This window comes from Tachyglossus aculeatus, chromosome 6 (assembly GCF_015852505.1).
Source record: "Tachyglossus aculeatus isolate mTacAcu1 chromosome 6, mTacAcu1.pri, whole genome shotgun sequence".
Taxonomy (NCBI): Eukaryota; Metazoa; Chordata; class Mammalia; order Monotremata; family Tachyglossidae; genus Tachyglossus; species Tachyglossus aculeatus.
This window is the reverse complement of record NC_052071.1, coordinates 29,795,368-29,823,274: the sequence shown is the minus strand read 5'-3', so window position 1 is coordinate 29,823,274 and position 27,907 is coordinate 29,795,368. Positions and strand designations below refer to the sequence as shown.

The window sequence follows — 27,907 nt, the reverse complement described above, 5'->3', positions numbered from 1 at the left end:
TTAGAACAGTGCTTTGAACATAGTAAGCGCTTAATAAATACCATCACTATTGTTATTATTATTACCCAGTGCTTATACTACAGTGTTTGGGACATAGTAAGTGCTTAACAAGTACAGTAATAATAATAATTAATAACATTTTTACATTGACAGACAATGCTTTCATCTGCACAACTTCCTGTGGTCATGAACTCCACTTGCTTACCACCAAATATGTGCAAAAGTGTCTTGGTTTTTTTTTTATGTTTGTCTTGAAGCTACCACATTCGGCTTTCTCCTCAACTTTGTGTTATGGGATTTGGTAAACAATGGCACTCATTACAAAATCATGAGATGTGTGAACAGAACAGTGTAAATTTCAATAGGGTTCCCTAACTGCCTCGGTCTTTTCAGACAGGCGAGCCCTGGTCTTTCCATTCTGTCTTTCTCTAAAAGCATCTCAACCCTCTTGATCACTTTGGCTACTCTATATCGCTGTATCTTCTCCCACTCTATGTTCCCTAGAAATGCCATTCCAAAAATTTATAGACATACAATATAGTATTCCATCTCTGCTTTGTGTTCTGTTTACTTGGGCTTCCCATTGATGCCCAGAAACTTATCAGCAAACGATGAGGCCAGTGGTCACTTTACAGACCTGAGGATGGAACAGCGCCATTAGTTTGAGCTACAATTTTGCCCATGAAACAGACTTCTACATCATCGCAGTGGAAGTAGTAGCAGCAGCAGTAGTTGAGATACAACATCGAGAGTTAGAAGAGAAATGGGAGAAAGGAAGTGAAGATAGGGGATATAAAAGACCCTATCCAGGTGTTTCATATAGGAATAGGAGTAGGGAGTTGGGGAGATAGCTGGAGAGGGCTTGTGTGGGTGAGACCTGAGGGTGAGAGACTGAAGATAGCAGTGGGAGAGAGGAGAAGAGCAGGGCAAGTGCTTTCAGGAGGTGAGAGGAGATAGGGTCAGTGGCACAGACAGATGGAGTGGAGAGAGAATAGGCAGAGAACTCCTCTTGAGAAATAGCAGGGAAGCAGGAAAAAGATTAAGAGGGGGAGAGGAAATAGAAGTTCTCACCTGATGGTATCAATTTTGCCAGTGAAGTAGTTGACAAGATCACCCAGGCCTAGGAGAAGAGGGAATGGAAGCACTGGGGACTTGAAGAGGACAAATGTTGTTGGGGGTTGTGGGCATTGGATTCAGAGAGGGAAGAACTGAAGAGATGTCAAGCAGATCAAGGGAAGTAGTGTCACTGGTGGAAAGGGAACAGACTACCTGGGAGTCAGACTACCTGGGTTCTAATTCTGGATCTGCCTCTTGTCTACTGGGTGATGATGGGCAAGTCTCCTAACTCCTCTGGGCCTCAGTTTCCTCAACTATATAATGAGTATTCAATACCTGTTCTCCTTCCTATTTAGGCTGTGAGACTGTGTCCAACCTGATTAACGTATACCTACCCCAGTGCTTAGAACAGTGCTTGCCACATAGTAAGTGCTTAACAAATACCATAATAAATCAAATAAAAAATCATATGAGGAAAATGAGGCCCAGAGAAGTTAAGTGACGTGCCCAAAGTCACCCAACAGGCAAATGGTGGAACTAGGATTAGAACCTTGGTCCTCTAAACCCCAGGTCAGTGATCTTTCCACTAAGCCTCTCTTTCAGTCTAAGTTGTCCTGTTCTCCTCCATACACAGGGGGTCAACTATGCTCAGAATTTTAATATTGTTCTCTGCCTCAAGTGATTTAAAGAAGAAATCCTCAGCACTGACTGTGTTCTCATGCTGTGTCTGCATGTTCCTTCTGTGTATTATTATTGCAAACGTTTTAATGATGCAGTAGATTTCCTGGAGGAAGATGACAAAGAGTGTGGAACTCAGGCAGTACACTTCCCAGCTAAAAAGGTTGCTGCTTACAGGCTCCATCCCTAGCTGCAGAGTGCCAAAGAAAATCTAAATTGTGATTAGGCTACAAGTTATTTTTGCAAGCAAATCATTTCCCTCTCCAAGTGGCCTGTCTTCTCCTGTCTATGGGAATTATTTTTCCTAAAAAGACCATACCCACTTTCACTGCAGGGAGAATGTGGCCCTTTAGCTGATGGTAATGATTTTTTTCTATAAATGTATTGGTTTTAAATGTGCCAAAAATTTACAGTATTTAACCTCATTTTCTTCTATTTACCTTTACACACACTGTTGTAGCACCTCAGCCAAACATTTTGGAAGAGATTATGTAATAAAGGCTATTTCAATTTCTTTATTAACAGAGGAAAAATAAGGTCTTGACAAAAGGTGACTAGCTAATGAAGCAGGGGTTACAGATGGAGAATAAGCAGACATTCAAATATGAGGCAGAGAAAAAAACAAAGGAAAATGATATGGAAACCATTCCACAATCTGCTGTTAGCTACTTACCAGCCAACTAGCCTCACTGCAGTGTTGTTAAACTGCTGTTTGGAAACATTTAATTTGAATTCATGCCAAGCTGTGCAACAAACAGTCTGCAGTCAGAGCATCAGAAAACAGGCGCTATTGCTGAGTGTCACTGACACAAAAAGAGGTGGCTTAAACCGAAAATACAGCTCCTGTTCTTGCCAGATCAACCAGAGTTATTAACCTTTAAGAGCTAATACTAATTCTTCATTTCAAAAAACAGAGTTTTTAGCTGAGGTGATTCAGTTCCATTTTTCATATTTCAGTGACTAAGCGGGTCATTTGGGTGAAGAAATCTCCCTACACAGCACTGTATTCTACTGTGAAAAATACCTTGTCCTAGAGGATTTAGAGCATACTTTTTTTCCTTATCTCTGTAATTTTGTCTCTCTACTAGCCTATCTTAACACTCCATTGCTTCCTTTTACATGTAATAATAATGATAATGACATTTATTAAGTGCTTACTATGTGCAAAGCACTGTTCTAAGCACTGGGGACGTTACAAGATGATCAGGTTGTCCCACGTGGGGCTCACAGTCTTAATCCCCATTTTACAGATGAAGGAACTGAGGCACAGAGAGTTAAGTGACTTGCCCAAAGTCACACAGCTGGCAGGCAATTGGCAGAGCCGGAATTTGAACCCATGACCTCTGACTCCAAAGCCCGTACTCTTTCCACTGAGCCACGCTGTAATTTATTTTAATGTTTGTCTCACTCAAAAGAGTGTCAGCTTTTTGAGGGCAGGGATCATGTCAACCAATTCCATTGTTTAGTGTGGTGCTCTGTCCACTTGTGAGACAGCTGGGAAGGAAGGGGAATAAGGAAATGGTACCAGAAGAGCACTGCCAGGATAGGAGGATCTTCAGGAATTTCGTAGCTAATGACCTCTATCTTCATTCACTCATTCAATCGTATTTATTGATTAATTAATTAAGGTATTTGTTAAGCACTTACTATGTGCCAAGCATTGTTCTAAGTAATGGGGTAGATATAAGGTAATCAGGTTGTCCCATGTGGGGCTCACAGTTTTAATCCCCATTTTACAGATGAGGTATCTGAGGCACAGAGAAGTGGCTTGCCCAAGCTCACACAGCAGACAAGTGGCGGAGCCAGAATTAGAACCCACTTTCTTTGACTTCCAAGCCCAGACTCTTTCCACTGAGCCACGCTGTTAAGCGCTTAACAAATACCACCACCACCATCATCATCATGTAACAATAAACACACATTGCCTGCCCACAGCAAGCTTACACACCAACATATAAACTAGTGAGCTCAGCAGGGGTTAGAGAAGGATGAAATTGGAACTATGTGGGCTTCAGGGGGTCTGGAATAGTTATCAGGGACAGTGGATGTAGGGATTAATGAAAGGGTATAGTTATGTTGTTGAGTTAAGGGAAAGCACAGGGCTATTTTGTGGTTGGTGTTTGACTTAACAAGGAAGGGGAGGGACATGGCTATGTAGCAAAAAGCAGTATCGCCTAGTGGAAAGAGCCCAGGCCTGGGAGTCGGAGCACTGGTTCTAATCCCACTTCTGACATGAGCCTGGTGTGTTTCCCTGGGGAAGTCACTTGACTTCTTTGAGCCTCAATTTCATCTGCAAAATGGGGATTAAATATCTGTTCTCTTTCCTACTTGGACTGTAGAGTCATATGTGAGACAGCTACTGTTTCTGACCTGATTACCTTGTCTCTACCCTAGCACTTAGTACAGCACTTGATACATAGTAGGTGCCTAATAAATACCAAATACCGCATCCAAGTCCTTCTCTCTTCTTCACATTGAGCTTGTCCAGGGCAGTCCCTGAATTTCTATATCTCAAACAACATTTGACCCCATTCCCTCTCATCTCATGAAATCTCTCGCTCCATCCCTTCTCCCCTCCTTAACTTCCATCTTCAACCGCTCACTCTCCACTGGTTCTTTCCCCTCTGCCTTCAAACATGCCCATGTCTCTCCCATCCTAAAAAAACCCTCTCTTGACCCCACCTCACCTTCTAGTTATCGCCCCATATCCGTCCTACCATTCCTTTCCAAACTCCTTGAACGAGTTGTCTACACGCACTGCCTAGAATTCCTCAACAACAACTCTCTCCTCGATCCCCTCCAGTCTGGCTTCCGTCCCCTACATTCCAAGGAAAGTGCCCTCTCAAAGGTCACCAATGACCTCCTGCTTGCCAAATCCAACGGCTCATACTCTGTCCTAATCCTCCTTGACCTCTCAGCTGCCTTCGACACTGTGGACAACCCCCTTCTCCTCAACACGCTATCTGACCTTGGCTTTACAGACTCCGTCCTCTCCTGGTTCTCCTCTTATCTCTCCGATCGTTCATTCTCAGTCTCTTTTGCAAGCTCCTCATCCCCCTCCCGTCCTCTTACTGTTGGGGTTCCCCAAGGTTCAGTGCTTGGTCCCCTTCTGTTCTCGATCTACACGCAATCCCTTGGTGACCTCATTCGCTCCCACGGCTTCAACTATCATCTCTACGCTGATGACACCCAGATCTACATCTCTGCCCCTGCTCTCTCCCCCTCTCTACAGGCTCGCATCTCCTCCTGCCTTCAGGACATCTCCATCTGGATGTCTGCCCGCCATCTGAAACTCAATATGTCCAAGACTGAACTCCTTGTCTTCCCTCCCAAACCCTGCCCTCTCCCTGACTTTCCCATCTCTGTTGACGGCACTACCATCCTTCCCGTCTCACAAGCCCGCAACCTTGGTGTCATCCTCGACTCCGCTCTCTCATTCACCCCCCCACATCCAAGCCGTCACCTAAACCTGCTGGTTTCAGCTCCGCAACATTGCCAAGATCCACCCTTTCCTCTCCATCCATACCGCTACCCTGCTCATTCAAGCTCTCATCCTATCCCGTCTGGACTACTGCATCAGCCTTCTCTGTGATCTCCCATCCTCGTGTCTCTCCCCACTTCAATCCATACTTCATGCTGCTGCCCAGATTATCTTTGTCCAGAAACGCTCTGGGCATATTACTCCCCTCCTCAAAAATCTCCAGGCTACCAATTAATCTGCGCATCAGGTAGAAACTCCTCACCCTGGGATTCAAGGCTCTCCATCACCTCGCCCCCTCCTACCTCACCTCCCTTCTCTCCTTCTACAGCCCACCCCGCACCCTCCGCTCCTCTGCTGCTAATCTCCTCACCGTACCTCATTCTCGCCTGTCCCGCCATCGACCCCCGGCCCACGTCATCCCCCTGGCCTGGAATGCCCTCCCTCTGCCCATCCGCCAAGCTAGCTCTCTTCCTCCCTTCAAGGCCCTACTGAGAGCTCACCTCCTCCAGGAGGCCTTCCCAGACTGAGCCCCTTCCTTCCTCTCCCCCTTGTCTCCCTCTCCATCCCCCCATCTTACCTCCTTCCCTTCCCCGCAGCACCTGTATATATGTATTTATGTTTGTACATATTTATTACTCTATTTATTTATTTATTTTACTTGTACATATCTATTCTATTTATTTTATTTTGTTAGTATGTTTGGTTTTGTTCTCTGTCTCCCCCTTTTAGACTGTGAGCCCACTATTGGGTAGGGACTGTCTCTATATGTTGCCAACTTGTACTTCCTAAGCGCTTAGTACAGTGCTCTGCACACAGTAAGCGCTCAATAAATATGATTGATGATGATGATAATGATTGGAACAGCAATCCTGCTTATAATATTGTATGCAATCATCTTACAAATGAAAAATTAAGTAGGAAATTCACACCTTCCCCATTCAAATGTCCGAGGTAAAATTCATAAACATAGTTTCTGTTGCAACACATTTGTCTGCTGTTACTGGTTATCAATTCCTCCTCACTCCACATTTCTGTTTCATTTTCTATTTTTCTTGCATTTCCAATGACCTAGTCAGGCATTTCAGTACGGGATCTTCCTGCTGATGGTCACCGCCTTCAGTGGAATCCGAGAGTCAAAAGTAGGAGGAGGGAAATGGATAGAAAAACACCAGAAAAGTGGAAGAAATGAGGCATGGTGAATCAGAGATGATCATCGAAAAAGTGGCTTCCTTTTTTACTCTCAAAAGTAGCCTTCAATGGTCTCAAAAAAAACCGATTTCCAGGCCTGGGACAAGAGAAGGGGTGGCACCTGAGAGAGGGGAAGACGGGAGGGAGGAAGAATGGAGAGTCACTCCAGTCACTCTTGTTAATTATATGATGGAGTCAGAACGTGAAGCAGTGTGGCCTAGTGGAAAAGGCACGGGCCTGGGAGTCAGAGGCCTGGGTTCTAATCCCACATCTGCCAATTTCTTGCTGGGTGACCTTGGGCAAGTCGGTTGACTTCTCTGTGCCTCTGTTTCCTCAACTGTAAAATGGGGATTTTCTCCCTGTTCTCCCTTGTACTCAGACTGTAGCCCCATTTGGGACAGGGACTGTGTCCAACCTAATTAACCTGTCTTATATTCTACTCTCCCAAGCACTTAATTCAGTTCTTTGCACACAGTAAGCGCTCAATAAATATGACTGAATGAATAAATGACTACCTACTCCAGCACTTAGAACAGTGTTTGACACATCGTAAATGCTTAACAAATATCTAAAAACAAAAAAAAAATAAAATAAAGATAACTATCCAACTGCATCGAGTGGAGAGAGGGAAACTGACCCCAAAGATTTTGGCACTGGACTCTCAGCCTCACCGATCCCAGGTCTTTGACAGGACTTGAGAATTTCCAGTCATCATTGAGATGACCCAAAATAGGGGCCTTCTGGACAATTAACTCTTTGAAAACCTATCACTTCTACCTCACCACACCCCCTACACAAAGGAAATCTCTGCCATCCCTGCAACTCCTCATTTAAAAGGAAAATCTGCACCTATATTAGGATTTTGATGGCTAAAACAGAGAATCTCTGAAGCTTCAAAGAACCAAAATCCTGACTCAAACATACAGTTCTTATACTCTAACCTTTTTTAATGGTATTTTTTAAGTGCCTACTATGTGGCAGCCACTGTACTAAGTGCTGGAATAGATACAAGATAATCAGGATGGACACAGTCCACATCCCACGTGAGGCTCTAATCCCCATTTTACAGATGAAATAACCGAGGCACAGAGAAGTTAAATGACTTGCCCAAGATAACACAGCAGACAAGTGGCAGAACTGGGATTAGAATGCTGCTTCCTTATAACCTTCTTTATAAATGCCTTCTCTCTAAGAAGTCTCATACCCTTCTCGCCAAGAAATTTCCCAGTTAACATATTTCAGCAAAGAATGTTCAAAGTTCATTTAGCTTAGGAAACCAAGATAACATACTAGACTTGACGCAAAATATGCACATTTCTTAAGTTATTATTTGAAAGCCCAAATCCTTCTCTCATAGCCCTCATAACATTGAAAAATCTGCCCTCTCTGTCCAAACTGCTACTACACTGATCAAAGCATTTATTATTATCCTGCCTTAATGCCAGCTGACCTCCCTGGCTTCTGTCTCTCCTCACTCTAGTCCATACTTCACTCTATTGCCTGGAATATTTATTTTAATAAATCATTCAGTCCATGTCTCCCCACTCCTCAAGAACCACCAGTAGTTGCCCAACTACCTCCACATCAAGCAGAAATTCATTAACATTGGGTTTAAAGCACTCAATCAGTTCTCCCCCTCCTACCTTATCTCTATGTGACCAGCCTAGAATGCAGAAAACAGTTTTCTTAGCTGAAAAATAGAAAGACTATTATTTAGGCCATTTATAGGTCCTACCACATACACTGGTTGTGTAGAATACTTGTCAAAGTTTCCAGAGTTGCCTGGTTGCTCTTGCCTTTGGTGAAGTATCCTTCAATGGCAGTTAAGAGCTGAAGAGAAAAATAAACTCAGTCTAAGGCACAGACATTTAGTGCCATGAGCAGCCCACAGCAGTTCATTGAAATAATACAAGACCAGTGAATGGATTCCTCACAACCAAGAATGCAGTAAGCTTCTGCAGGAGGATGAAACAGAGATATTCTAGCTTTATCTTGCAGAGAAAGAATGAGTCTCTTCAGAAGATCTTTCTTTAAAGCCAACTTTTAAAAAAGGATTGACCTGGGTCAAGAAAGCTTTTACTACAATAACAGTGATTAACTGAGTTTTCAGTGAAATGTTCCACAACAGAGACAGCTGTGATCATCTCTGCTGTGATGCTCAGTGAACATCTTAACGGATGCCAGTGTATGTCATAAATACCACCAAGAAGTGAATAATACCGTGGCTTTATCACTTTCAGTTCTGATTCTAACCTGCATCATTCTCAAAAAATTGCCTTACAGTAACTTGCCAAGAGGCAAGATGTCCCTCTGAGTATCCAAATGGATATTGGATCTCTCCTCATGTTCTCCAAAGGTCACAATTTCCCCTCTAGATGTAAGCTTGTTGTGGGTAGGGAACATGTCTGCCAACTCTGTTATAGTGTATTCTCCCAAGCGCTCAAAAAATACCATTGAATGATTGATTTTCACTACTAATTTGTATTATTCATTCATTCATTCAATTGGATAACAGAATAGTACATGGCAACACAGGACATGGCTCTATGTAGAATGCTATTGGGGCTCTCCACTTTCTTCCGGGCCCAGGGGGCATCACCCATGGGGCAGCCGGGTGGTCCCGAACCTGAGGCCACCCCCGTGGCTCAGTGGAAAGAGCTCGGGCTTTGGAGTCGGAGGTCATGGGTTCAAATCCTGGCTCCGCCACTTGTCAGCTGCGTGACTTTGGGCAAGTAACTTCACTTCTCTGGGCCTCAGTTACCTCATCTGGAAAATGGGGATTAAGACTGTGAGCCCCCCGCGGGACAACCTGATCACCTTGTAACCTCCCCAGTGCTTAGAACAGTGCTTTGCACATAGTAAGCGCTTAACAAACACCATCATCATCATGAAAATGTGATCCTGGGGTCGTATTGGTGAAAGGGTTGCTATCCTCTCAGGAATGCCTTCAAAACTGTGGAACTTCCCCTTCTCCAGGATTCATTATCTAACTTTGGCTTCACTGACACTGTACTTTCCTGGTTCTCCTACTAGCTCTCTGGTCGCTACTTCTCAGTCTCTTTCACAGGCTCTTCCTCAGCTTCCCACCCCCAAAATATGGGAGTCCTTAAAGGCTCAGTCCTGGATCCCTTTCTATTCTCCATCTACACCCACTTCCTTGGAGAACTCATTCTCTCATACAGCTTCAACTACCATCTTTGTGCAGATGATTCCCAAATTTACCTCACCAGCCCCGACTTCTCTACTCTGCAGTCTCACATTTCCTCCTGCTTTTAGAACAACTCTACTTGGATGTCCAAAACAGAACCCTTCATCTTTTCACCCAAACTCTGTTCCTCCCCACGTCTTCCTCATCACTGTAAACACCACCACCATTATCCCTGTCTCACAAGCTCATAAACTTGGAGTTATCTTCGATTCATCTCTCTCATTCATCCACATATTCAATGTCACTAAATCCTGTCAGTTCGACCTTCATAACATTGAAAAATCTGCCCTCTCTGTCCAAACTGCTACTATGATGATCAAAGCATTTATTATTATCCTGCTTTAATGCCAGCTGACCTCCCTGGCTTCTGTCTCTCCTCACTCTAGTCCATACTTCACTCTGTTGCCTAGAATATTTATTTTAATAAGTCATTCAGTCCATGTCTCCCCACTCCTCAAGAACCACCAGGGGTTGCCCAACTACCTCCACATCAAACAGAAATTCATTAACATTGGGTTTAAAGCACTCAATCAGTTCTCCCCCTCCTACCTTATCTCTCTGATTTGCCCTACAACCCAGTCCACACACCTCACTCCTCTAACACCAATCTAATCCCTGTACCTTGACCACTGTACCTTGATCTCCTCTATCTCACTGATGACCCCTTGCCCTCATCCTGCATCTGGCCTGGAACTCCCTCCCCCTTCGTAACTGAATAGACTATCACTCTCCCCACTTTCTAAGCCTTATTAAAATCACATCTCCTCTAAGAGACCTTCCCTGACTAAAGTCTTATTTCTTCATCTCCCTTTCCCTTCTACATCACCCTTGACCTTGGATTTGGACCCTTTAAATCACCCCTCCCTCAGCCTCACAGCACCTATACACATATACATAATTTATTTTAATGTCCTTCTCCCCCTAAACTGTAAGTTCCTGGTGGGAAAGGAATGTGTCTAAGCAGAGTGGCTAAGTGGAAAGAGCACAGGCTTGGGAGTCAGAGGACATGGATTCTCATCCCAGCTCCACCACTTGTCAGCTGTGTAACTTTAGGCAAGTCATTTAACTTCTCTGTGCCTGTTACCTCATTTGTAAAATGGGGATTAAGACTATGAGCCCCACCTGAGACAACTTAATGGCCTTGTATTTCCCCCAGCGCATAGAACAGTGCTTGGTGCCTATTGAGCACTTAACAAATACCATCATCATCATCAACTCTGTTGTACTCTTCCAAGTGCTTAATACAGTGCTCAGCACACAGCAAGTGTTTAATAACATTGATTGATTCAGTAATAATTCATTTTGATTGGAAAAGAATGAGGTTCAAGTGAACAGTTGACATCCAACTTAAATATCACCACCCATCCTTTGTGAAGTCCAGAATAGTAAACAAAAATCCAACTACTAGGAGCCTTAGACAACATTCATTTATTCATTCAATTGTATTTATTGAGCACTTACTGTGTGCAGAGCACTGTACTAAGTGCTTAGGAAGTACAGATTGGCAACATAAACTGTCTACCTGATAATGGCAGAAGCTGGTCATCTTCAAGATTAGCAATATTTAGAAGATGCTTAAAGAAGATCACAACACCCAGGGATTTCTCTCTGGGCAGCAAATCAATCATATTTATTGCACTCTGGTGAATTATTAATTCAACAGATTCGGGTTACCTGAAATGTTACCTTAAATAGAAGTTACACTGGAAGAATGCAAAAGCCTGTATTGGTCCAAGAGCAGAATGGAATCCAAAGGGCTAAAATAACCCTTCTTCTCTGTGTCCTGAAATTATCTTTGGCATGCAGTTAGTATACTGTTTTAAGTATAAGTATATGGAGAAGCAGCGTGGCTCAGTGCAAAGAGCACGGGCTTGGTAGTCAGCGGTCATGGGTTCTAATCCCAGCTCCACCACTTGTCAGCTGTGTGATTTTGGGCACGTGACTTTTCTGAGCCTCGGTTACCTCATCTGTAAAATGGAGATTAAGACTGTGAGCCTCCCGTGGGACAACCCCATCACCTTGTATCTCCCCTAGCGCTTAAAACAGTGCTTGGCACATAGTAAGCGCTTAACAAATTACATTATTATTATTATTATTATAAATAATTCCGTGTTCACATCTGAGTTAAAATTAAATAAAAGATTTTTTTAAATACCAGTGAAATGAAGAGAACCCCATGACTTGTGCTCAGGATACTGGTTTCTCCTCCTTTCAACTGGGCATTGTGCATTCTTCAGTTGTTAATGTTAAGGTATCGACGACTAATACACATTCGTAGAAAAAACATTCGTTCAGGGTTTCAGTTCAACGCCCCAAGGTTTTTACAGAAGGTTGATGGTGCCCTCTAGTGGCCATTCTTTGCTTTATAAAAATAGGGCGCCAGATTTTGCAATTTAAATGCTTACAAATCAAGTACCGGGCCAATGCGGCTCGCACAACCCAAACCTGGTTGGTCATGCACGACTGCCCAAGGCCTCAAAGTGATGGAAAATGACCTGTCATTTAATTTAATGTCCGTCTCCCCCTTCAGTCTGTAAATTCTTTTGTGGGCAGGGATCATGCATACCTACTCCACTATATAGTACTCTCCAAAGCACTTTATTCAGTGTTCTGCACAAAGTACTCATGCAGTGCCAGTGATTGATTGATTGCCTGAGGTGAGGCTGCAGCCGAGCCCCTCCTGAGCCCTCCCCTTCCCCACCATCCACCCAAGTTTTCCCACCACCCCAAAATATCCATTCCAGAACCTTTTCTTAAACAGGAAGAGAGTTCAGTCCAGTTCCAGCTTGCTTCCAGCACTCAGAAATATCCATATAACCTGGAATTGGACTTCAAAAAAAAAACAAACTGAGTTCCTTTACAGCCAAGTTTCCCAACTCAAAGCTCACATCCCAACCCAGTCTTTCTGCACCACCAGATTTCAGTCTAGTCGAGGGCGAAGTGGAAAGAGCACGGGCTTTGGGGTCAGAGGTCATGGGTTCTAATCCTAGCTCCTCCACTTGTCAGCTGTGTGACTTTGGGAAAGTCATTTCACTTCTCTGTGCCTCAGTTACCTCATCTGTAAAATGGGGATTAAGACTGTGAGGCCCACCTGGGACAACCTAATTACCTTGTATCTACCCCAGCTGTTATAACAGTGCTTGGCACATAGTAAGGGCTAACACCATCATTGTTATTATTAAATCTGAAGCTTAGGGAGACAAAAGAGACAAACTGGGCTTTGGGTGTAGTTAGCTCAGAGAGAGAAAGTTTTATAATAAATTACTCTTGGCCCTGTATACATGTTTCTGCTTCCCTGTTTGAAATTATTGTCTACAAGGGATGACAATTGGTTAATATTTTATTCTATTATAGCTATTGATAATCATTTTTATTATCATTATTGTTACTGGGGTATTTGTTAAGTGCTTACTTTGTGCCAAGTATTATGTTAAGCACTGGGATAGACAGAAGATTATCTGGTCTCACATGGGGCTCACAGTCTAAGTAAAAGGGAGAACAAGTATTGAATCTCCATTGTGCAGATGACAGAAGGGAGGCACAGAAAAGTTAAGTGACTTGTCCAAGATCACACAGCTGGTACTACTGATGATAATAATAATAATAATAATAATGATGGCATTTATTAAGCACTTACTATGTGCAAAGCACTGTTCTAAGCGCTGGGGAGGTTACAAGGTGATCAGGTTGTTCCATGGGGGTCTCACAGTCTTAATCCCCATTTTACAGATGAGGTAACTGAGGCACAGAGAAGTTAGGTGACTTGCCCAAAGTCACACAGCTGACAATTGGCAGAACCGATAATTCCCACTGTACCTTTATAGCTTATCTCTTTTTTCATATTTTGTCCATTCTTCAGATTAGCACTGCTCTAGAGTCCTTTATGATGAAGTAGAAGGACCACTCAGGTCAATTTCAACTCTTTGACTCCTGAATTTCTGAATCTCCTGAGCTAATGGGCTCCTCTTGCAAAATTGTTTAACTTTGGCTTTCAAGTGACCTTTTTGAGTTCACTGCTACAGTAGTTCATCCTGATATGTATTTTTGTTTCCACAGGTTCTTTTGCAGAGTAAAGGTGAAGGATTCTGTGGAGGAGCTATTATTAATGAAAACTGGGTGATAACTGCAGCCCACTGTATTGAACCTGGCGTTGAGATCACTGTTATTGCTGGTAAGGAAAATAAAGCCTGTTGCCATTACTGATTTTCATCAATTAATCTATCAGTGGTATTTATTGTTTACTATGTGCAGAGTACAGACTAAGCGCTTAGGAGAGTAAAATACAGCAGAGTTAGCAGACATGTTCCTTGTCCATAACAAGCTTACTAACCAGAATAATCCACGTATTGCATTAACCCTAATAAAGTTGTTGCTGATGGTATTAGCAATCAATAAACTGGTCAAGTCTGCCTAAAGCAAAACAAGAATTTGTTTGATAAATTTGCAAGATTTGCATCCTGCTATTTATAATAGATCTAACATGTGCTTTTAAAACTAGGTGGATTGCTACTAGTATTTTGTGTCAAATCAACACTGGCAGCTGAATAGCATTAAGTTGAGTTCCTAAAAAGATCTGTGGGGTTTTTTTTCTCTGAAAGATTGCATTCAGAAGCCTGGATTGTGATGGACTCCGTAGTCCTGACAGATAGGCAGGCAGTGGTTGCCTGAGGTGTTGATGCTTCTCTCATCTTCTAAGGATTTATAAGGATTTGCAATTTATATTTAGTCTCCATAGCAACTGGAGTTCAGGTGGAAGTGGGACTTCGTTAAATAAAACAGCAATCTTTGTAACCCTTAATCTGAACGCCAGTGAAAAGAGCAAACACAGAGTAATCACGCAGACAAACAGCCCCAACATTATTTTTCCTCTATCTTGGCAACCAGGAATACAACTATGGCACCACCAGCCTCTCTGAACTCTGGTAACTTTCCTGAATCCAATCAAGGTGGCAGCAAGGAAGGGGATAGAACCAAAGCGCTTAGTGCAGTGCTTTGCATACAGTAAACCCCCATTTCTCTAGTATAACCAGAGCCATCATCTCTTAATCAGACCATAAAATCGTAATGGGAAGAGAACAGTTGTGCTAAATCTGTTGTATTGTACTCTCCCAAGTGCTTACACAGTGCCCTGCACACAGTAAGCACTCAATAAATATGATTGATAGATTGATTAATCAGGCACACGGGACAAGACCATTCTTGAATTTCCAATATATCCATAAATGGATTATTCTCAATTTTATTAGCATGCTAAGAAACAAGAAAATCTTAGGAAATTACTTTTCTGGAAAGGTAGGTACCTGACAGCTATGTGTGCTTCAAGTGAAAGGTGTGTTGTCAAAATGCTAAACAAGATTTGCATCAGCCTATTTTTTTTTCAAAAACATTCTTTTCCCTTCAGGTTGCAAGTGGGTTGCTTTGAACAGGGAAATAGTAGATTTCAAATACATTGGCAATATAAGAATACCTATGTCAAGTCCGCTGGCAAAATTTGATATTCTTTCAATCAATCAATCGTATTTATTGAGCGCTTACTGTGTACAGAGCACTGTACTAAGCGCTTGGGAAGTACAAGTTGGCAACATATAGAGACAGTCCCTACCCAACAGTGGGCTCACAGTCTAAAAGGGGGAGACAGAGAACAAAACCAAACATACTAACAAAATAAAATAAATAGAATAGATATGTACAAGTAAAATAAATAGAGTAATAAATATGTACAAACATATATACATATATACAGGTGCTGTGGGGAAGGGAAGGAGGTAAGATGGGGGGATGGAGAGGGGGACGAGGGGGAGAGGAAGGAAGGGGCTCAGTCTGGGAAGGCCTCCTGGAGGAGGTGAGCTCTCAGTAGGGCCTTGAAGGGAGGAAGAGAGCTAGTTTGGCAGATGGGCAGACGGAGGGCATTCCAGGCCTGGGGGATGACGTGGGCCGGGGGTCGATGGCGGGACAGGCGAGAACGAGGTACGGTGAGGAGATTAGCGGCAGAGGAGCGGAGGGGGCGGGGTGGGCTGTAGAAGGAGAGAAGGGAGGTGAGGTAGGAGGGGGCGAGGTGATGGAGATCCTTGAAGCCAAGGGTGAGGAGTTTCTGCCTGATGCGCAGATTGATTGGTAGCCACTGGAGATTTTTGAGGAGGGGAGTAACATGCCCAGAGAGTTTCTGGACAAAGACAATCCGGGCAGCGGCATGAAGTATGGATTGAAGTGGGGAGAGACACGAGGATGGGAGATCAGAGAGAAGGCTGATGCAGTAGTCCAGACGGGATAGGATGAGAGCTTGAATGAGCAGGGTAGCGGTATGGATGGAGAGGAAAGGACGGATCTTGGCAATGCTGCGGAGCTGAGACCGGCAGGTTTTGGTGCCGGCTTGGATGTGAGGGGTGAATGAGAGAGCGGAGTCGAGGATGACACCAAGGTTGCGGGCTTGTGAGACGGGAAGGATGGTAGTGCCATCAACAGAGATGGGAAAGTCAGGGAGAGGGCAGGGTTTGGGAGGGAAGACGAGGAGTTCAGTCTTTCGTTTTACTATGGTAACAGAATGAATTTACTGCAAGATATCATTCTTCTGCTTCTGTTATGCTCCTTTCAACTTTGAGAAATCATGTGTATGCACTGCTAAAGTTAAAAGGAGCATAACAGAAGCATACCTGAGTACACCCAAGAGTAACACAGGACCCTGATTTTTCACTTGTAATCACTGAACAAATGAACTTTTTCTAGGCCAGTTTTTTCTTAAGGAAAATATCGGAACCTGTCCTGTATCTTTTCATCATTTTTATTGTTCACAACATCCCTAGACTCTGCCCTTTCCACTCCATTCAAATTGCGATCACACATCACCACTCATTCCACCTGAAAAGCTCTTCTAAAATCGCATCTTCTCCAAGAGGCCTTCTAGGCCTAAGCCCTCATTTCCCCTATCTGTGTTCCCCTCTGAGTTGCCTATGCATTTGGGTCTGTAATTCTTAAGCACTTTGATGTTCGTCCCACCCTCAGCTCACAGCATTTATGCACATATCCTTGCGCTCTGCCATTTCCCCTATCTGGAATTTATTTTAATGCACAGTCCTTGTAGGTTGGATTCATAGCTACCAAATTTGTGGAAATGTACTTTTCTAAGCCAGAACAGGGCTCTGCACAAAGCAAGTGCTCAATAAATACCATTGCTTTATTATTATTACTATTACTACTAATAATTACATTTGTTAAGCGCTTACTAAGCACTTACTAAGACTCACAGTCTTGATCTCCATTTTAGAGATGAGGTAACTGAGGCACAGAGAAGATAAGTGACTTGCCCAATGACACACAGCAATGTGGTAGCAGGATTAGAACCCATGTCCTGTGACTCCCAGACCCCTGCTCTTCATCTCCCTTCAGCGCTTACTTAGTACAGTGCCTGGCACCTAGTAAGTGCTAACAAATACCACCATCATAATTAACATTATTAATTTTTTTATGTTGGAGTTTATACATGTTTCTGTGGATGGCACAAATGTTAAGTGAACAGGACTCCTGGATATTAGTTTTTTTAAAAAATCCTACCATTTATTCTTCTCTAATTTCTGTGATTTTCTTATGTTGATAGTTGACATGGGGTACATAAATACTCTGGTCCGGATAATAATTTCCAAATTTTCCAGTCAAATTAAAACAAACTCAATCTAACCCAGATGCAGTTTCTTAGTTTTCACACCCCTGCTTTCAGGACAGTTGATTTCATTAAACACAACACGACAAAGCTGTCGTTAAGGTGATAATCGCCATGATAGAAGCCCTGGAAGAGGGCTAACAGGCAAATTAAGCCTTTCTTAAACTAAGGTCAGCTTCACCACTTTTGATGTCCTCTCAAAAACTAAGGTGTTCCCTAATGGGCTTTTCCAGAACAGAAAGTGCCAACCAATTTTAATACCTTTTGAGGGGTATAGTTTCTCCTTACTGTAAAACCTAATAATGAAAATAATACAGTTTTTTAAAAGGTATTGGGATCTGGCAGAGCCAGTTACCAAAAAATCATCCGATCAAAAAATTTACAAATAAAAAATCTTATTTTGTAACAAGACCCTACTTGATTAAACATACAGAATTGAATCCAGGTACTCACTCGCATGTAATGAAGAGAAAAAAGAGAAGTCAGAACCTGAGGTTTCATTTCCTGTCCTTTCTGCCCTACACCCACTGCTTTCCTTAGAGTAGGTTTTAAAGGCTCAAGAGTCATGAATGAGAAACTTCGTTGCTTTGACATGGAAAGCCTGATTTAGGAAACCAGTGTAGCCTGGGGGAAAGAGAACTTGAGTTTTAATCCAACTTTTCCACTTGTCTACTGTGCAATCTGGATTAATTCAATTGATTTTGCTGGGCCTCAAATTTCCTTCTCTGTAAAATGTAGATGGATTATCCATTCTCCTTAGCCTGTAAGCACCACTTGGGATAAGGCCCATATCTAAGCTGATTTTACCTACCCAAGCACTTGGCACAGGGTTGCTTAACAATCATTTATGGGCCTGGTGGATTTCAATCCATGGTATTTATTTTTATAGTATTTGTTAAGCACTTACTATATGCCAGGCACTGTACTAAACCCTGGGGTAGTTACACGCTAATCAGGTTGGACACAGTCCATGTCCCACTGGGGCTCAGTCTTACTCCCCATTTTACAACTGAGGTAACTGAGGCACAGAGAAGTGAAGTGACTTGTCCAAGGTTACACAGCAAAGTGGCAGAGTCAGAATTAGAACCCAAGTCCTTCTGAATCCCAGTCTATGCTCTACCCACTAGGCCGTGCTGCTTCTCCATTTATTGAGCACGTATTGGGTGAAGAGCACTGTATTATGCACTTGGGAGAATACAAGAGTTGATAGACTGTGAGCTTCTTTGAGGAAGTGCAATCTGATGTTGAACTCTTAATGACAAATTGATTCTCAACAGGTGAACATAATGTTGACGATGATGACAAGACTGAGCAACGGCGTCCTGTGAAGCAAGCTATTCTTCATCCCAATTACGATGCACAAATAAGCAAGTACAATAATGATATTGCACTTCTTGAACTGGAGAATCCCTTAAATTTGAACCGATACATAACTCCCATTTGTATCGCGAATAAAGAGTACACAAACCTCTTCACCAGGAATGGAGTTGGTACAGTGAGTGGCTGGGGTAAGGTTTTCAATAAAGGAAGACCTTCACCAATTCTCCAAACCCTGAGAGTCCCATTTGTAGACAGAGCCACATGCTTGCAGTCTACTAAATTCACCATTTCTAATAACATGTTCTGTGCTGGTTATCGAGACGGAGGTAAAGATTCATGTCAGGGAGACAGTGGAGGGCCTCATACTGTCGAAGTGGGTCAAACCAGATTTCTAACAGGAATAATTAGCTGGGGAGAGGAGTGTGCGGCAAGAGGCAAATACGGAATTTACACCAGGGTTTCCAGATATGTTAAGTGGATCAGAGAAATAACGAAGCAAACTTAAGCAGAGCCAACATTTACTAGGTTAGATAAAATGGGCTTCTAGAGGGGAAAGTATAAATAATCTTAGAATAAATGATAGTGTCAATTCTTGTGATGATTAAAGGGCGGATTGAACAATGGCATTGTCACTGTGATCATATCAGATTGGATGGTGTAGGAACTCCAAACAACTCAAGTACAGGAGAATCAAGAGGTTTTCCTTGCTGACTTGTCCCTGTTTTGAAAGACTCATTTGACTCAGTTATTGAATTACAAGCATTGCTTCTTGTTGTGGCTCCGGCTCCTTGAAGCACCTGTGGGTTTCTCTTCCCTGTTGAGATTTGGTTTCCGCACCTTTGAATTCTGCTGTCTTTAGCCAAGACTACTGAAGGATTTATCAGATTAAAACAATATATTTAACTGAAAGGTGATAGGAAAACCAGTTATGCTTTACATTTGTTTGGTAAACCTCATTTAAAATTTCTTAGATTTCAAAAACAAGTTGTTTAAATTGGCTATGAAAAAGTTGTTGGATGCTAGGCAGCTTTTTTAGATATTATCCATTTGCTTACATTTTTCAGTCCTCAATGTATTTTTAAATTTACCAGCTATTTCTTGTGGAATACTGCCAGAGAAGTATTTGAGGTAGCAATTCTCAAGTGGTATGAAGGACTCTGTATGCATATATCATGTTTGCTGGAAATAGAGTTTTGAATAAACATTAATAGTACCTACTTCATTCAAGAAAATGGCATGTGCTCCATGCTCTGCTATTGTCTGTCTCTCATATTTTGTGGGTTGGGTATCTTCAGTTTACTCCAAATGGAGACCTTCATAAAATGGATTGCTAAAATGCTTAACAACCTTCGGGATAAAAGAATCATATACTGAACACGAGGAATCGCCGCTGCTGATCCTGGGCATGAGGGAAGGCAAGTTATCCCAATCACTTTTCTTAAAATTCTGAAGGATGAAAATTCAGTCATCAAAACATGTTGCTGTAAGTGTGGATGACTAAGTGTCTGTGTCCACGGAGCCTCTGGGGAGCAGAATCGAGGCTCCCCGTTCTGTTGCCATGGAGACCAAGAGTGAGTTCAGAGGACTGCATCAGGGAAGCTGGCAAACAAAGCCCCATGTGGCTTTAGGCTCAGCAAGAGGCTATCAACCACTTCAGGAATGAACCCCCATTGGTGAAAATGGCCTCATAACCATACAAACCACCTGTATGTGGCACCTCTCAATCACTAAAAACATGAGGGGTTTCAAGCAAATCCCAGAGAAACTGCCTCAGGATTGTACTCTTCTTCTGGTTTTTGCCTAGGGCACTTCCAGTCTGGATAAAAAATCATTAACATTTTCAAAATTGCTATATCGCTTAACCTAAATAGATCTAATCATGCTGTTGGATCACTGGAAGCGACAGATTAAATTACAATCTCATGGAAAAATTGTATTATTTGATTGCCATGTCAGGACTAAGGTAAAATATTCTTCGCCCAAAGAGAGATTTTTTTGTTCCCAGTGGGCCAAGATAATCTATTCTACATATAGGCTTATTATTTCTAACCAAGAGAATTTTAAATTTAAAAAAAAATATTAAACAGAGAAGCAATATGGCCTAGTAGAAACTCTGCCATTTGCCTGCCATGGGGAAGCCACAATTTATTTGAACCTCAATTTTCTCACCTGTAAAGTGGCAATTCAATGCCTGTTCTTTCCTCCTTAGACTGTGAGCTCTATATGGGATAGGGATTGTGTCCTGATTGTCCTTTAACCCAGGGTTTAGCACAGTGCTTAATAAATACTAATACTAATAATAATGATGGCATTTATTAAGCACTTACTATGTGCAAAGCACTGTTCTAAGCACTGGGTTGGTTACAAGGTGATAAGGTTGTCCCACAGGGGCTCACAGTCTTAATCCCCATTTTACAGATGAGGTAACGGAGGCCCAGAGAAGTTAAGTGACTTGCCCCAAGTCACACAGCTAAGTGGCAGAACTATTATTACCAAGTGAAATATGAGTAATTCAAATGTGATACCTACAACACTCTTCCAATCCTAAATCCCTTAATTTTTTATATTTATTCTCCTAAATAAGTATTTTAAACCCACTCTCAATTGAGAGTAAAATTATCTGATGAGTCACCTATGGAGGACAGGTTTGCAGAGCACCCACAGATGGGAGAAGAGGGTCTACAGTAACTGAATTTATTAGTACAAAGCACTATGCAAGCTGTGAAAGTCTGTCTGGAAGCAAGAGAGACGTACATATCTAATTTCACTAAAGCTTATTAGCCTGTATGAGGAAATATGAAGTATATCTTTTGAGAGGATTTTTGGTGGAAATATCTGGTTTTGCCTGAAATACACAAAAAATCACTTCAAACTAAGAGTGGCAGAAGATTGGAATCTGAAAATTTGAGTAGCTTTCTACTTTATCAGTGGTTTTTTTAAAACATAAAGATCAGTTTTATGTAAAAAAAAAATACCAGTATTTGCTTCTCTATTGTTTCAAGAATAAGGACTTGAAAACACATTTTAATTTAAAGACAGTTCTCTAGAGACAGATAAATGTCCTTAATTAGTGCACTGGCTCACTGAATTGGATACAGAACTTTTTCTCCATTTTCCTACAGCAGAGAGTGATAAGTATTAATTACAATCATAGCAAAATATAAAAATATTCAAAAGCATACTGCCTTTATGGATTGGATTGCTGAATAAAAATGAATAATTATACAAAATGTAATCAACAATTGGCGAAAATAAAGATTCATGAATGTCATTTATTTAAACAGTTCTTGATTTTTTTAAAATACAGAATGAACACATTTTTACTGGTAGATTTACAACATCACTGAATTTTCAGATTAGCGAAATCCCCTTCATAGTTTACCGTAACATATACATGTATAGCCTAATAAAATTTATACAGAGCAGTTGCATTTTAAAACATATACAAACAAAATATTCATTGTGTGATGTTTTAAAACATTTAAAAGACCCTAGCTGTACACTTGGATCCACCAAACCCATTAGTTTTATAAATGATTGAAGGTCTAAAAGTAATATTGAAAACAAAAATGATTAAACCACTTGACTGAATATGTAATATGAATAAAGAGGAGGAACATTAATTTTCAAGTTCACACCTTCCAAATCTGTGCCAGAATTCCCGAAAGTGGTCTTAACAGTGACTGACTTGGGTTTAATTTGTATTTTTAAACAGGCAAATTGTCTTATTATGCAATTTTTAAAATAGGGAAATATTTCTGAAAAATGAATATTATCTATCAAGAATTCCAACTATTTGACATTTTGAAATCCCCAAATTTCCAGGTAACCTAGATAAAATGCAACTAATCTGTTTTTAAGGAACAGACTTCAAAAAATGCCATAGGCATAATTGTTGTTACTGATCAAAGTATGTACTGAAGTGCCTGACTTGCAGGTTTTTACAATGTCCAACACTCCCTTATACAAAAACTATCACCAAAAACCAGATACCTAATGTAACAGTCTATAATACAACTCAGACTCCTTGATTCAGAAAATCAGTTTGGTTCAAAGCATTCTTCTTCTGCAGTCCACAATATAAAACATATCAGTCAAATCAGACCATAGAAATTCAATTCCACATGCATATGACTGACCCTGTATTTCAAAGTCAAATCACCTGTACATCTGTATTATATACAGAAAAACAAGAACAAAAAACACAAAATAAATTAGGAAAAATATCGATAGAATTGACTCCTTTTCCAAAATTTCAAAAGTAGGCATATCATAAAGATGTTGAAAAGTATGATCTTATAATAAGAACATCTTTAGTGCAAATATGGACATCTAAATTATAATTATGGCACATGTTCCTAAATAACAATGCATAAAATGTAAACTTCAACACTTACTAGATACAAGTTTTTGCCTTGGAAAATTCTGGAACCCTAAGACATACCTGGCAACCATGAGTTGCCAGTCAAAGTGCAAAAAGAGGTACATAAGCATTATTGCAACATTACATTACCCAAACAACACCCTTTTGGTGCACTACATTCACAAAGTTGAAATAGTAAAACATCTATGGACTAGGAAAAAAGAGTGAACTTTCATTTTCTTTTTTTATGGTTTCCAAAAGGTGAACTGGTTCGGTTTCAAATCTACCACAATCTGCCACAAATCTACTTTTGATTTCAAAAGTAGGTATAGATTTCAACCTATGATGCGTAAGTAGAATCAATTTCAAGCTTTCAGATGGAGTTTAGAGATGGGTGCCATGAAAATTGTAGGCATAACCAATACACCACTGTCATTCTCCCTGTGAAATGGAGTGAAGAATGCCTTCTTTAATGACTGAGACAAACAGTTGGGAATCGCAGGCCAGCTCAGTGCAGATGAAGTTAGAAGGTCTGTGAATGTCATGAAAATACAGGGTGATTCCAACTATTGTGCTATTTCTCTGAAATGCCTTTAGAGCAAGGTCTAGTTCGTGACTCCAAAGGAGTAACAAAACATAAATTTTGTTTTTCTCCCTTAATTCAAGGGGAATTTAGATTTCGTGTGTTACTCGGGGCAGCATCTACAAAGTAATGAAGAATGAGGTTAATATTCAAGTGTCATTTAAGGCCAAGAACATGTTTTTCTGAAATGACTTGTGTTACAAGAAAAATCCAGCTGTAAGGATTCAAAAGTCCCTCCAAAAAGTCAGTGTCTTCTGTGTGTTTATTTTATTTTGAAAATCAGTGTCTAGTTTCACAGTTATTCAGCAAAGCCATCTGTATTTTATGAAACAAACACCTGGACACTCTAAAAGGCAAGATGAAACTGCAAAATATATTTTTCTTCTCTTATTAATACCAGATTAATAGACCTGGACAAATAACGTGGTGTGCCTGAAGATAACACTAAAGACCTGATATTAGGTTTGTTAAAGTGCATGAGTGACAGTGCAAACTTTACATTATACTATGTATGCAGAATTAAAACTGGAGATACTTTAAAAGGAGCAAAATTCTAAACACACATTTTATACTGCCATGCACCTGAAGTGGCTTAATTTTTCAGCTTTTCAAAATACTGCAGGATAGTAGGCCTAGTACTTTACAATTTATCAAGCATCTGATTTGTGCATAAACTATAACACTCATATCTATTTTTAGATATTCCATGAGACACAAAGAAGCCTAGCTGGATTAAAGCCACTTGGTTTTCCATCATTTGAATATACTGGAAGTGGCTAACTGGTTATTAATTTTCCTGCCTCCATTAGTACAAAAATAACTCACATTATTTGTAGGTAGTTGTATTTTCTACAGCCTCAAGTAAAAGCACAATGTAGGTTTAAATAGTGTAGCCAGCACCCTAAGTCACTACCCTCCCTCCAGGAGGTGTTTAGACTGTGAATTCCCTGGAGGCCAGGAATCAAGTCTTCTAACTCTACTGTACTCTCCTAAGTACTTGGTATAGTGCTCTGCACACAGTGGTTGTTCAGTACTATTTATTAATTGATAACTAAAATTAAAGGACAAAAAATATCCACCAAATAACTTGAGGGTTTTTTCCAAAGTATAGATTTTAATAAGCATATTGTGTGCAAAATCCATTATTCAAATTGTTGTATGCATCAGATTAAGTGATATGCCCTAAATGCACAAAAATATGCTTTCAATTGACAACAAGGGTCAGGGAGGTTTGTTTCAGGCAATGCTGACAGAAATAAAGTGCTTTATGACCTATAATGCAATTAGGCCCAAAGTGGTTTCAAACTTATTTTGTAAACATGTGAACATAGATGCACTCTAAATGTAAAATGGTTATTTATGATTACAGATGCATTTTAAATCCAAGATAATATACACAATCTCATGTTTTCTGATCTTAAATTAGGATTTCTACTCCCCAATCAATCAATAAGTGGTATTTATTGAGTGCTTCCCGGTGTGCAGAGCACTCCCAGCACTTAGAACAGTGCTTGGCACATAGTAAGCGCTTAACAAATGCCATCATCATCTAATAAGATCTTGGGAGAGTACAATACAACCGAATTTGGTAACTATGTAGTTATTCCAATTGACATGTTCCAAGAACATGTTTTTCTGAAATGACTTGTGTTACAAGAAAAATCCAGCTATAAGGATTCAAAAGTCCCTCCAAAAAGTCAATGTCTTTTGTGTGTTTGTTTGAGTGTGGAAGTCAGTGCCTAGTTTCAGTTATCAAAGCCATCTATATTTTATGAAACAAACACCTCGACACATCTTCGATGATTATCTTCAATACTGGATAATTCTGAACATTGTTTTTAAGAGCTGCATGAGAAGACTCTAACAGCTCCAATTTGTTAAAGCAGAAAATATTTTCTGTTTTCTCCTTCTATTTACACAGACTCCGATGCCCAAGAAAGAAGTTTGGACACATTTATTTTCAAGCCTATCTCTGCCTAATGCTAATACCAACAGTGATTACAGCATAATGTGAACCTGGTATACCTGAAAAGTCATTTCCCTACACTTTATTCTACTACAATATAACTCAGTATTCCTTCGATGAGCAGGCAGAAATTTCAAAATTTTCCTCTTTGAACGATATGTCTCTAGTCGTTGGGTAGGGACCGTCTCTATGTGTTGCCGACTTGTACTTCCCAAGCACTTAGCACAGTGCTCAGCACACAATAAGTGCTCAATAAATACGACTGAATGAATGAATGCATCCAATTTCAGAATTGAATGAATTAAGACAGATCCTTAAGGGCAAGGTAATGCAACAGCATCTGTTAAAAAGTGGGCTTTACATTTAATGGCCTATAAACCTAGGAAACAAAGGGATGGTCCAGTCTAACATAGCGACCTCTCACAGTAAGAAAACTGTTTTTTGAAAGATGAAATATTTGATTGAAACATCATTTAGGATTTGTCTCAAACCTGGGATGGAAGGTTTACGTTTTTGCCTTCCTTTGGGCAGGCCACATCTCAACATTAAATCCCCAGAGCTCTGCAGAGCAGATCAATTTGTTCACACTGATTTTGTCAAATCTACATTCAAGTCATCTTCCATCCTGTGGAAACGCTACAGTAGATTTGACTGCACAATTCATTCTCATTTTACGATACCCCTAAAAATCAGTCACAGCTTTTAAGGAAATTATCGTTTGGATCTGTACATCTTTTTCTGATGAAGGGTGGTTAGCAGATAGCATGTTTATTGGCATACTCTCATGGGCAATGAATCGATGATTTTATTAGACTGCTTAATGTGTACTGAGCACTGAACTAATGCTTGGGAGAGTCCAATACAAGTGAAACACCATAAAAGGGAAATTTGCCACAAACTACCTCTCACAAGCAAAGGCTGTTTGGAACTAATGGATGTGTTCATTGATTCTGAGAAGTATCAATCCTCTGAGATGGCCTAAACAAAAAGGTGAGGAAGGAGAGGATTTTATAAAATCGAATGAATCTAAAAAAACTCAAAGCAGCATCATGAAAAGGAAACAAATTTGCCCTGGGTTCCCACTGCTTGTTTTTATTCCTTGACCTGTAACAAAACAGTATTCATCTCCCATTTTTCCCTCTGGATTGGAAAATATACTGGCTATGCTTTTTCTGACATAAGGAGTGGGCACCAGATCACATCCCTGCAACTACAGAGCTGAACCCTTGAGACAGAAGGGCGTAAGAAACAAAACTGACAGGACTGCCTGGATCCAGCCCTTCCCCACAGTACTTACATACCCATAATTTATTTATATTAATGTCTGTCTCCCCTTCTCAATTGTAAGCTCATTGTGTGCAGGGAATGTATCTACCAACTCTGTTGCAGGGTACTTACCCAAGTGCTTAATGCAGTGCTGTGCACAAACTAGACGTTCAATAAATCTGATTAATTGATTGATCCAGTGATCGCTAGGGCCTGGCCTACATAGATAACACACCCACATTCATTCTGACCTGACTCAGGCATTGGTCTCCCTGTAATGCAATGCATTCTTTTCTGATTTATTCTCTGTGGTAGTTTCTCTGTTTTCCTTGCTTCCCCTCAAGTCCCGGCTCTACTCACCCTTCCACTTCCCACATGAGCTTGCTTTCTAAAGCTGTTGAACAACCCCTGTTTGTTGCAGAAGCAAGCTTGTTGAAGCAACAAGTCCTACTTAAGACCCAAGCACCAGCACTACCTTTCAGAATAGGCCATGAAGACAATCAAAATGGGACTTGAGAAAGATTCCGATACTAAAGAATGAAGGAATGTGTTTGCCATGTCTTCAATTACAGAACAAACCTCCTCCTCCATTTCCTGGTGAATTCCATAGACTCTTTGCAGAGATAATGATGGCCTAGAGTGTCAGGCCAGCCTCCAAACTGCATTAGGACCTGATCAAACTTTTCCGGCTATCTATCCAGGTATGTTAGATGTGCAAAATTCTCTTTCTCTAATTTTGATATCCTGAAAAATAAAATGTCTTTTCATGGAGAAGAAAAGGAAAGCCTAGACGATTTGTATTCCAGAAATGATCTGCGGATGGGTTTCGAAAAGGATGAACATATGCATGGAAAGTGTTCTTCTAGTGGTGTTATATGCACATAAGAAAGCATATCATTTGAAGGTTGCTAAGGCTTTGGCTATATCATTTTTGGTTTGATGACTGATAGGATTACGACTGATTCCAAAATATCCACTACCACTTTTCAGCATCTCTTCTTAAAAGATTTATCTCCAAAATTATATTACAAATTCTCTTTCAATCTTATTAGCCATTTTTGTAAAGACCCTAATTTGCTTTCCTTACCTTCTAAACTTAATCAATTGCATTTATTTGCTTGGGATAGTACAATACAATAGAGTT

The 27,907-nt window shown here is 40.8% G+C and overlaps 2 protein-coding genes across 7 annotated transcripts in view; one reads left to right on the top strand and one right to left on the bottom strand.

Annotated features, from left to right (window-relative positions):
* Window positions 1-19,807, top strand: part of F9 (coagulation factor IX) — a 36,984-nt gene extending 17,177 nt beyond the window's left edge. Inside the window, exons 7-8 of the mRNA XM_038748467.1 lie at window positions 13,668-13,782; window positions 18,543-19,807. Coding sequence (XP_038604395.1) covers window positions 13,668-13,782; window positions 18,543-19,090 — 663 coding nt within the window. The 3' untranslated portion in view covers window positions 19,091-19,807. The remainder of the gene's footprint in view (window positions 1-13,667; window positions 13,783-18,542) is intronic.
* Window positions 19,808-21,837: 2,030 nt separating this feature from the next.
* MCF2 (MCF.2 cell line derived transforming sequence) overlaps window positions 21,838-27,907 on the bottom strand; it is an 85,597-nt gene continuing 79,527 nt past the window's right edge. For 5 of the 6 annotated variants that reach the window (XM_038748646.1, XM_038748644.1, XM_038748641.1 and 2 more), the window contains one exon: window positions 21,838-23,650. In XM_038748646.1, coding sequence (XP_038604574.1) covers window positions 23,610-23,650 — 41 coding nt within the window. In that variant the 3' untranslated portion in view covers window positions 21,838-23,609. The remainder of the gene's footprint in view (window positions 23,651-27,907) is intronic. The other variant, XM_038748643.1, reaches the window with a different exon arrangement.